Here is a 12,505-nt window from a genome sequence, read left to right on the forward strand (position 1 = left end):
GCAGGGCGGTGCTTGCCCTGTGGGTGCTCCAGAGCTCAGCTTGCATATGAGAAGTGAAAGAAATGGGACAGGAGATTCACACACCAGTGCATCTGCACAGAGAAGGACGTCAGCTGTCACAATTCCAGTCACCCAGGACCTATCAATGCCCCATTACCTTGCTGTTCATGGGCAAAAGAGAACTCAGTTGCTCATGAAGCCGCGCTGGGTCAGAAATCATCAGAAGTCACTGTGTCCATGAGGTACTCATTGAAACTGTGGGGCTGGTGAGAGCCTCTTCTGTCCCCCTCCCTGTGACCTCTGCAAATCTCAGGCATTTTCCTTCATGCGACTCTACCAGTATATCTGATATTCTCTATCCCCAACAGAAGTAGAAAGGATGGGGACAATTAATATGGAAATCTAGAGACGTCAAGCTCTTTGCCTGAGGTCACAAAGATAGTGAGTCGGGACTCAATTCCATGTCAGTCTAGACTCATTATTTCACAGGTGGGGGGACAGACTCAGAAAACTGGAAAGGTGACAGGTGTTTCAAATGGGGTCCTACGTTCTAGTCCACTTCTTTCTGGTCTTAGGTGAGCCACATCCTCTCTCCGGGACTCCGGTGCTCTCCATCAAGGAAGTAGTTGCTCCCAGATGCTGTTTCCCCAGCTTGTTAATGAAGGAGAGGGGTTAACTGCATTGCAATCTTTATCATACACCTTAATAAATATAATTGCACCTGTATAAGAAGGAAATTGACAGGCAAAATATGGCTTTTAGGGATCATCAACCAAGAAATAGGACCTTTTGCTTGGTAATATTTGAATTAAGAGTGAGTAGGGAGCACTTCATTGAGCACTCATTTCTGGCTCAAAGAATTAGCATGCCAGATTTAAGAACAGTAGATAAAGAGAGACAAATGCCAACGACCAAGGATGTTGTCATGAGAGATACAGACAACACAGAAGAATGAAACATAGTTGGCCTTTTAGATTCATAGTCTGTCTTGGGAGGAAGAAAGAAATGCCTCTCTATTGATAGAAATGAGAGAAGTCAATGATGAAAGTTGAGGAGGAAAAAATGATCCAGCAACCCATGAGGATATCTGAACAAACAGATGCCCAAGAGCCTGGGCTTTAGACATTTTCCTGAAGATAGAGTTAAAATGTTGAGCTCTAGGCATGACTAGAAGTTAAGGTGAATTACTGTGAAGAACTGGGAGGCAGAAAATAAATTTCCTGTAGTGAATTAGAAGTTACAAGATTATTTTTCAGCATAGGACCCAACATGCAACTGCCACTTATATGCATAACCACACACTGCTACTTCAATACAGACACCAAAGCTCAATAGTAACTGAGAAGTTACCACCCTAGAATTCCGTACCCATCTAAACTATCACTCAAGAGAAAGAAAGTGAAATCAGTCCCTTTTGGACACACATAGATTGAAAGGATTATGTTCTTCTAAAAACTCTTGTGAAAAGAGTGAGTAAAGGGTATACTTTAGCAAGAAAAATGCAGTCCGATAGAAAGGAATGAAAGCCAGGCAGTGGTGGCGCACGCCTTTAATCCTAGCACTAGGGAGGCAGAGGCAGGTGGATCTCAGTGAGTTCGAGGCCAGCCTGGTCTACAAGAGCTAGTTCCAGGACAGGCTCCAAAGCTACAGAGAAACCCTGTCTTGAAAAACCAAAAAATGATAGGGAGTAAAGAACTCACTAAATCATGGCATAGAATCCAACTATTGACTCCTAAAAAGGAATACAGCAGAATTTAAAAGTTGATAAGAATAACGGAGAAGATGCATGTGGTATTTAGAGGGAATTCTGTGTTCTACCATGTATTGTTCAGGCAGAGGATGAGGCTGGGTGATTGCCATGCTGGCTAATTAATACCCACATCTTCCACGGTCTCCTTTATGCTCAGGAAAGACCCTGTCTTCCCAGACTGGTGTCATTGCAGTTTCCTGCAGGGCTCATGGGGGAACCTTCTTCATGGTTCTTCTTGTCCAGATAAGCAGTGGCCACAATTCTGGTCGTGACAATTCAATGGCATCCTCTGAACTCTGCTAGAGATCAGTGGGCCCCTGAAGCTAGAGGAAGGGCATCCACAGAGTTGACAGCATGGCTTCCGGAAGACAAGGTGACAGCTCCATGTTTAGACCGCCAGGGAACTTGAGTGCCAATTTCTACAGACTCTCCTGCTTTGGGGCCTTTAGCCCTAAACATTGTTACTACCCAACAGACATTTCTACAAAGACAAAAACCTCCCATAACCATGCTCTTTGTGATAGCTATTCATGGTTATCAACTTGACTGAATCCAGAATTGATTAAAAGGCAAGACACTGGACATCCTTTTATGGAATATTCTTTTTACTTTCTTTAGATTTATATACTTTCTGTATATATGTGCTACAATATCTGTGTACCAGAAGAGGGCATAAGATCTTTTACAGATGGTTGTGAGTCACCATGAGGTTACTGGGAATTGAACTCAAGACCTCTGGAAGAGCAGCCCGTGATTTTAACCACTGGGTCCTATGTGGAATATTCCTGATGAGGTTATTTGAAATGGGAAGCCCCACCCTATATGTGGGCAGCACATTCTGCTGGAAGCACAGGTAAACAAAGAAATAAGCTTTGCTCTTTTCTGCATGCCTTCATGATTTCTGCATGCTTGGTGCTTCCATGACTGCCGACTCCTTCACTGGTAAGAAACAAAAGACCAGAAGCTCTTCAGGGCTCCTCAAGGCCATCAGCACAAGACTGGGACTGCTGAGATGCCCATCATTGTGGGCTGAACCACTATCGGGCTGCTGGCCTCTCCGGTGTGAGATTGCCATTATTGGACTATGCTAATGCATCCTGTAAACCAACCTAACGAGTGTCATTTTAACACACAGTCCTGCTTTTAATTCTGTTGCTCTAGAGAACCCTGACCAATATACTCCTTACTTTAGTGACCACTGCTCACAGGTGACAGTTCTCTAGACTGAAACTTGTCCAGAGAAACTGAGGCACTGAACTGTGTATGTAATTTAGTTTCTGTCCATCAAAGCAAACATGGCTTGTGGCTACTTTACTAGATAGCACAGCTTTAGGGGGTGTAGTCCCCTGGGGGGCACATTGCATCCTACCTTCAGGAAGCCTGGGGTGCTTCTCTACTGCCTCCCACCCTAGAGTGGGCAGGGAGGCTCCAAGAAATGCTTTCTTGGATTACCTGTCCCTGGGACCATGGCCTAATCAGACATGAGCCCTTCCTGATTTATGTGACAGGTCTCACTTGCCCAGGATGTTCTCTCAGACATGACTGTTTCTCTTAGACCAGGCTGTTTCAAATTTCTACCTGTGTGCCAGTCACTTGAGGGCACTGCTGAAATGTGGGCTCTGACAGAACAGGTTCATGATGGAACCCGAGTGCCAGCACCTCTGATGAGCTCCCCGAGATGGGCAGTGTGGCTGGCCTGAAAGCAGTTTGTGTAGTAAGGTGTGAGCAAAAGAAGCCAGTATGAAAAGCCTACATTTGTACCATTCCAACTACAGATCATTCTGGAAAAGACAAAATTATGGATACAGGGAAACTGTTATAAGGATAGTGGGTGTGAACAGGCAGAATACAAGAATTTCAGGGCAATGGTCTTACTGCATGATACTTATATGATACTATAAAGTGTTGGGTACATGTTATACACCGCTGCCTAACCCCACACAATATCCAACACAGGGTGCAGGCACGTGCTGCTAAGCATGATGACCTGATTTTGATCCCAGGACCACATGGTGGAAAGAGCGAACTGACACCTATCGGTTGTCCTCTGACTCCTACAAGTGTGCTGTGCATGTGTACACACACACACACACACACACACACACACACACTCACACACACACACACACGCATGCACACAAATAAACTTAAAATATAAATAATAACGGGCTTCAGTGAATACAAGGCATCAATACTGGCTCTGTAATTTTGGGGAATGAACCACTGCAACAACGACAGAAAACTTTGGGTATTAGGGAAACAAGTCCTTTGAATTTTCTAATTTCTATTTCTGTAAGCTTAACTCTCAAAAAAATAAAATAAAACATATTAATCAGAGACCTTCCCCAAATAAAAACCACTGTCCCAGAAAATAGAAACTATATCTACCCACCTGGTCTTCCACCCATTCTCTCAGTTGCCAGCCAGTGGCTAGCAGGTTTGTTTTATGAAAGCAGAATCAGGGACAATACTCCATAAATATGGTTTTGTCTGAATTAGCTCAGGGAGGATCCAACCAGAGGGCAGTCTGGGGTCTAGGCCATTCTCGGGCTGATATACTTCTCTTGATACAACTCTAGCTCGGCTTGTCAGTTATACCACTGAGCACCTGTCATGGGGGGCTTTGGGTTCTTATGGAAGTGACCGTGCTACTCTTTCCTGTCAAGCCTTCTGAGCTTCAGCCACAGCCACCTATAATTTTATAGCTGGTGTGTGTGTGTGTGTGTGTGTGTGTGTGTGTGTGTGTGTGTGTGTGTGTGTGTGTGTGTGTGTGTGTGTGTGTATGTGTGTGTGTGTGTGTGTGACCGACCCTATGGCACTCCAAGCCCCCGCTCCATCCTCAGCAGACAGATGCCTACTTTGCTAAGGCCCCAACAGCTGCTCGGCTATGTGGCTCCACTTCTTCCCCTCCTGACTGTCCTCCCATCTTTTCTAGACACTGGAAGAGGCTCACACTCGCTGTCTCATCTAGTTTGACAATATCCACATGGGGACAGGAGACGAGTAAAGGGGGTCCCTGCCCACTAGGAGCACACAAGGGGACATCTTGAAGGGCAGAGGGGGCATAAGCCATAGCCCCACAGGACAAGCAAGAACAGATTGAGAAGCAGTCGCGTCCCTAACCCACTTTGCTTGGCTTCACTCCGTCTGCCCTGAGCTGGACGGCCTTCTGAAACTACAGCTCTCTTCTCAGCAATCAACCGCTCATTCAGGAACACTCCACAGCCACCCACAGACCACCAAAGGAAGTCTGAATGCTTTGGCTTGACAGCCACCATTTCTGGAGAGGGTAACACGACCCTTCATTCTTTAAAGCCATCTCAGATATGGTTGCTGGTCACCAATCACTGCCTGTAATCATGGCTCTCGGGCTACTTCCTGTATGTATGCAGACATTCATTCTTTTTGTTCCATGCTTGTTTTCAAACAACCTTTCTTTCCTCTTGCTGTTTGTTTCCTTCAAACAGCAAGTCAAAGCTCCCTGAAGTCTCTAGGACAGACAGAAAGAAAGAATGTTTTTATTCACCTCTGTTGGTATTCCTTAAGATAAGTTACCAATGGCAACCGTTCATCTGCTTCTAGCCACCCATCCTCCCATCTGTCCACCCATCCGCTTACCCACCATCTATCCAGCCATCCAGCCATCTACTGACCTACCCACCCATTCATTTATTTTCCTTCTGCTCACCCTCCTGCTAGCCGTCTACCCACTATATTATCTACTTATCTGTCCTCCCGAACAGCATCTATCCAACTACCCATATACATACCATCCATCTATTAATCTGTTTATCCATTTATCTGCTCACCTATCCAGCCACTCAGCCACTCAACCACCTAGCTATTCACTTACCATTCATCCATGTGACCACCTACCCACCTACCATCCATTCATTTAACTGCCCCTTCTACATCCATCAGTCCATCCATCCATCTGGTCAACTACCCCCATCATCCATTTTTCCACCTAGCCACCACCCATTCATCCATCTTCTGACCATCCACAGTCATCTAACACCCATCCACTCATCCATTTATCCATCCGTCTGTCCATCTATTCATCTGCCCATCTATCCACCATTTCACAGTGAGTAGGATCTTCTCATGTCCTTGGCTCTGGCTCAGGTACCAGGGAAGTCAAAGTGGATAACACACAAACATCCTTTGCTTACATAGAGCTGAAGTTCTAACTGATAATACTAAGCATGAATACACTGATTAATAAGCATGAGATTATGCCACCGGCAACCACCGGCTCCATGAATTAAAACAACAACAACAACAACAACAACAACAACAACAACAACAACAACAGGGTTTTGTTTAGGTCATGGGGTTGAGTGGGTCCTGACATGGGAACATAATGACCAGCAACATGTGAGGGGCCAGCGATGGGATGGTGCAGAGAAAGAACAACTGAGACAGAATCTGGGATGATGACGCCCTGGCAGCTGGAGCCAGGCCCACTGTGGTCTGGGAATAGGGGCCATGTGAGATAGGACTAGGCCCAATGCGGTGACTGAATAGATTTGCAGAGACTGCCAAATGTCTTCTAGGAAGCAGAACTTCCCAGCTGAGCAACACCACCCTAGAACAAGGAAATCGATACATTTGCCTTCTTCAGGCTTAAAGCCAAGCTTTGAGGAGACCTGTAGGAGAAGCATACCTCAGAAGCCCATCACTTCCTACCGAGTCCTATGATGTCAGAGTGTCTTTTGGGGTCAGCATGGGCTTCCATCGATCTGAACTGAGAAAACGTGAGGGTGAGCCCACTTGAGGTTCAGGTAACTGTCCATACCTGGACTAGAATGCACATTAAGACAAAAGCCAGCATGCTTCAAAGGCCGATAACATAATCTAGTGTTTATACCAATTCTGTAACACTCAGTGTTCAATCAGAAACTACCAGCTCACAAGCAAACATAGGCTTTCCTCTAGACCAGAGGCTTTGTGTTTAATAGACTTCAGTGACCCTAGATACAGTCAGAACTAAAGAAGACACCAGAGCACTGATCTGGTGACCCAGGCTCCCCACTGAGCTCCTTGAGAATGCTGCAGGGCCCGTGAGGGAAGGGTGGAACGTGACAAGAAGGAGCCCACTGTGGAGATGGTTTTGTCTTCACTGTTTAGGCTGAACTTAAATCCGCCCAATGAGTACCCTCAAAGTGTGACACTGGCAACACAGAGTAGTAAAGCAAAAAGAAAATGGAAGGAAGGAAGATATGTCTGTCTGTCTGTCTGTCTGTCTGTCTGTCTAATACTGGGAAGGGAGTGACTGGAGAACTTCTCCAAATTGCAGGCAAGGAGCCTCCTGGCACAGGACGGGAAGTGGCTTCTTGCTGGGGACAAAACCTACCTGATGTGAAGCATTTAGAATTTTAGCAAAGAGTGACTTTAGAATCAAGAAGGGCAGCTGGGACTGGGAAGACAGAGCAGCGAGATGGTCAGATATGGTGGCTCTGGCACTGTGTCCTTTGCTCAGCGGAGTCACAGGCCACTGGACTCAGAGATAGATATAAAACCTCAAGCCCCAGCTCCCTCATTTGTGAAATCGGGTTTTATGCTTACACCCCATGTGAACTTTGCTCGTACATAGAACAAGATGGTTTTCAGTAATGATTTGGTGGCTGGGTGACTTCGAGAGACAAGACATCTGTGGGGACTGGCAGAAGGTCAGCCCTCAGTAGAAAACCATCCGTAGTTACATTTTAGGTGGCGAGCTAAGCGTGTGCTATGTGATCAGGGCCATGCTCCAGCCTCCAGTATCATTTCTTGGATGGCCATGGCAGCAGCTCTCCTACCCCAACACTGCTGAATGGGCTAAGAGACTATAGAACTTCACGCTGAGAAGACCTGGGGCTCAACGCTTTAATGGCATCTCTATGGTACACAAACCCCAAGGAGGAGTCCAGCAATTCTGACTCCGTGAGCCAAGAAAAGGGAAGATTTGTTGTCTTTGGACAGAAGATGAGGTAAGACATGTGCCCATAGGCCAGTTCCAATCCGTAGTAATGTCCCCTCATTGTTATTACTGACCTAATCATGTCTCTCCCAGGAGACAGGAACCTCCCTGAAGGTAAGAGCCTTGTGTGAGGGGTTGGCTAGACCTGACAAAGACGACAAACCACGTGCTACAGAAACACTTAATACAGAACCACACGTACACAAAGAAAACTTTGCAGGACTTCCAGTCCCAGGGAGTGGCCTACACACCAGGGATGTTTCATTTTTAAAAAAATCTGCTATCTCTAAATCAGTGGAGACATGGATACTTTGGTTTGAAAGTGTTTCAGGCCAGAGGCCATTTTTTATTCTGGGTCCTGACGTGGAATCAGAGAACATTACCACCAGGTGGCAGTGATCTCATAGAGTCTTCCTCAGGGTTCAGAAGGTTTCCAACCAGGGTCTTGTCTTCCTCCTGTGGTCTGGTTTGTCCTCCTGTGGGATGGGGAGCTGGGGAGATGCCTTGTTCTGAGGCCCAGAATTTTAAACACCTTGTCCTCAGGTTCTGTTTCCTCCATAGAGGAGGCTGTACAGGGAAGTGGTGTTTCAGGGCCCTTCCTGGGAAAGCAGACCCGTGAGTTGGATCTGTGACAAGCCTTTCTGTTCTCGCCCTGAAAACACACACTTGAAATACAATGACCAGCGAGAGCAGCAGAAATCTGGGGCAGGGACAATGCAAGATCCCTTTGGCTCTCCAAAGACGGAAAAGACAGAAAGTGAAAATGTAAGGGGGGAAAATGGACTTGGAGCACATCATACTTCAGAGAAAACACAGGGCTGGCAGTGAAGACAGACATATGACCATGAAGTGCAAGTCACAGGCACACAGTGAGCGAGCTGCTACATCCCTTCAAGTTCCTCACAAGAAACTGAATTTCCTGGATCCACAATAAAAGCCTTGGTTTCTAGTTCAAAGCCACCCTCCTCTTGGGCTGTGGGGTTCTGACTTGTCCTACTCAGAAGCAGATATAGGCCAACATGACCCAGGGTCCTACTATGTGCCATGCCTGATGCTGGGCAGCAGACGAGAAAGGCAAGGGCTCGGGTACATGTATGTACTGTGCCTGCAGCAACCCTGCATGGCAGACAAACATTCTGACACTAATAGACAGGTGAGAACCGTGAGCCAAGAGGAAAAGGCACAGGATGAAGGTCTCTGATCTCACCATATCCTGACCTGACAGTCCTCTCTCCCAAGCTGAGGACTCCAGGGACCAGGATCTAGTACAATGCACACTGCGGTGCACAGGCCTGCAGCCTCTGCGAGAAAACTCTCAGCAATCATTCAGCCGCTCATGGGACTGCCGTGATTCCTAACCAGGAGAGACATTCCCATCTGTGGGTCATTTCACCCAATAGCCCAGCCCCCACATCCTGATGCTCTGGATGGACAGCCTGGGGCCAAGGCTCAGAGACTAGAAACTTGACCTGACAATGACCTGGAGCTCTAGGCTCTCCCTGCCCTCCTAAGGTCTCTTCCTTGGCTCTCAGAAAAAGTAGATAGCCATGGAACGATCTTTTATTGTCTTGTGACTATAGGAGGTTACAACTCAGCCTTTCAGGCCATTGGTGGAGCAACTAAAGCGTAGAAGGAGACCTGGGAAGACAGTGAGAATCTGAGACGGTCAGAGAAGAGCTGAGCAGATTCCTAGGTCTCTGGTTCGTCTGTGTTTTCAGACTGTGTGTGTGCTGATTCATCCATGTTCTCAGAGTGTGTGTCCATGCGTACTCATCTGTGAACATGTCCATCTGTACATAAGTGTGTGCATCTGTATACAAGTTCTGTGTGTGCATCAGTGTGCACATGCATGTGTTTCTCTCTGCATGTGCAGTTGTGTATAGGTACATGTGTTTCCTTTGTCTGCATGTGTGTACACTTGTGCATCTGTATGGGCATATGTGTATTTGTATGCATGTTTATCTGTGTACATATGAGTTTTTCTCTGTGTCTGTATGTCTCTGTGCATTTATATTTGTGTTCTACATCTCTGTGTATGTATGTGTGTTTATGTATATGTATGTATGTTGGTATATGTATATCTCTGTGTTTCTGTGTGTGAATGTAGGGCTCTGAGGAAGTGGCAACTGGATTTCCCCAACCTTTTCTGGCTATCAGAATCATCTCTGAGGCTCCTTACCTACCTGGTTGTCCTGTAGCCACCCCAGACTCACTGAAAGTAACCCCCCAGGAGCCTGCATCTTTAACAAGCTCCAGGCCCCCTGATGATTGTCAAGGTCTAGATACGTCATGTTGAGGATGCTCATGGTCATGGCTCATGGATGGTAAGGCCCAAGGGGGAAGAAGGGAGTGGTCAGAGGACACAGGCAGGAACCTGTCTTCTATTGATACCAAAAGTGTAGACCAAACAAGAGAAGATGGACCCATGATGGGATATGTGTAGCCCCAAATTGCTGCTTCAGTAGAGACCCTGCTGTCAGAGTGATGGTTGACCAGGCCAGCAGTCAGGAGCCAATTCCTTTCTTCCTGGGGATCTTGCCTGTGATTTGGGATGTGCTACAGGAGGCCAGTACAAACTGGTAAAACCCAAGGCAGGGCAAACTGGTAAAGATGAGCACGTGTCCCACTCCACTGGCCCCATCACTCACTGTCACAGGCACCTCTGAGTTGCATTGAACAACCAGTGCTCGGCAAAGCCTTCCATCCACACTGCCCAGACAGAGGGAGCCAAAAGTCTCAGGCTTGAAATCTCTTGGAAGCTTCAAACTCTGGAAGTTAGACACCAATTCTGTGTGATCCATGTGTTTGTTTCTATATTAAGTTGGCACTTCTTGGTGGACACAGCCAACCCTGAGCGAGTAGCTTTATATGCTGGAATTACTGTGGACCTGGGCCCAGTAGAGAGTGGGAAACTCCCTGAAGGCTTCTGGCATGGAGTGGAGACTAAGGACTTGGCTGATGAGGGGTCTCTCTTTAACACACTCCCAGACACTTCACTATGAGCCCACTCAGAGGGGCTCAGGCATAAACACGTGTTACTTATGACTGGGATAATCTATACCTGACTAAAGACTAGAGATAAATGAATCAGTTTCTCCAATTCTTTGTATGGGGGTGGGGGTGGGTTTGGTGTGAATTTTTCAACAAATACAGTTAATCACAGTGAGGACCTACTTTTTCACCAAGATCCTCTGTGGCAGGTCTGTAACATCAGGCAGGGAAAAAAGTTTGTTAAATCGAGTTCTAACTGGAGTTTAGCATGTCCTTCATTTGTGACCATGAGTACTGTCAACAAACCACAGACCCCTCAGGAAAGAAAGCCTAGATACAATGGTGGTATAGCTAGCTAAAATATCTATGGAGATGGCTAGAGAGATATCTGGCTTAGTGGTTAAGAGCATATATTGCTTTTCCAGGGACCAAAATTCAATTCCCACAGCCACCTGTAATTCTAGCTTCCAGAAGATCTGACGCCTCTGTCTTCCTCCAACCTACACATGTGTGCACACAGCGTGATTAAAAATAAATTAATTCAAAATTAAAAACAAACAAATAAATAAAAGAAAAACATGAATGCTGTTTTGAAATCATGGTACTGGATGAGAGTATCTCTGATCCCACAAACCAAATTCTGAAACTTCCAGCCTGTCAACATATCATGGCAAGAGATTTTATTTTACATGCAAAACAACCAAAAGCACATATTATGCAAGGCATACATGAAATAATAAACTTTATGCTTACTATGCTTACAACTGGGTACCATTTCCAAGATGTTTATCAAATATATGTGAATATCCCAATACTCAGAAAAGTCTCAGATCCAAAATGCCCAATCCTAAGCATAGCAGGTGACTTGACATGCAGTTCTCAATCCTGTGCGGGATGCCGCATTGAAGGCACTAACTAAGAACCGTCCATGTCACTAGGTCACACAGCTACCTTTAAATGTTCTCCAGCTGTATTTTACCACATCTGCTTTCCTATGTGTTTAATTGATGCGTTAACAATTATTATCCCAAGGAGGCCACAGGCTTCCACCTACTCACCTGGCCATTGAGCCTCAGTGACTGATGGTGACATTGTGTTTTAAGCTACAACCCTTACCTGTGGATCAGAGAGCCGGGAGAGGTCCGGGTACAGATAGAACTTGATGCCTTCAGAGGCACCTGGCAATGTGACACCTCGGATCAGGAGGATCAGCAGCATGATGTAGGGGAAGGTTGCAGTGACATACACGACCTGCCCAGGAGGAGAGAGAAAAGAATTAGGCAAGAGTGGGAATTATGGGCTTCTTTCTCTCCGCACAGCTCCCTCTCCAAGCTGCTGCACTCTGCAGACTGTCCTTTAGGAATGCTGCCCTGAATTTGATTAGATGCATGGGTATCCATCTACACAGCCCAGGCTCAGCAAGGCAGTTGATTCTGAGCATCTACAGGGTCTTGTTTTCATAGCTGCCAGTAACTATGGATGCTCATGTCTCTCACAGCAAATGACACCATGTCTGCAGAGAGCCCCACAATCCTCTGTGTATAGCAACCCATCTCTTATGACTGACAATACCTGCTACAGTGCAGGCACCATGCAAACAGCACTCTACATTATCTGGGGAAGAGTGACGAGGAAAACGTCTACACATTCAATTCCAACGCAAACCTCCATTCAGTATTTTCTGAGTTTCTTTCAATTCGCGGATGTGGCTCCTATATGGCTTTACTGACAGGAAGCACCTAAACTAGACTCACAGAAGCAAAGCGTGGGATGATGGTGCCGCCCTTGTCATCTTTGTCATA

General features: G+C 46.3%; 1 protein-coding gene across 1 annotated transcript in view; it reads right to left on the reverse strand.

Annotated features, from left to right (window-relative positions):
• The window catches only part of Slc6a11 (solute carrier family 6 member 11), a 122,950-nt gene that overhangs the window by 43,158 nt on the left and 67,287 nt on the right, over window positions 1–12,505 (reverse strand). The window contains exon 6 of the mRNA XM_038319605.1: window positions 11,820–11,954. Within this exon, the coding sequence (XP_038175533.1) occupies window positions 11,820–11,954 (135 nt within the window). The remainder of the gene's footprint in view (window positions 1–11,819; window positions 11,955–12,505) is intronic.

This window comes from Arvicola amphibius, chromosome 2 (genome assembly GCF_903992535.2).
Source record: "Arvicola amphibius chromosome 2, mArvAmp1.2, whole genome shotgun sequence".
Taxonomy (NCBI): Eukaryota; Metazoa; Chordata; class Mammalia; order Rodentia; family Cricetidae; genus Arvicola; species Arvicola amphibius.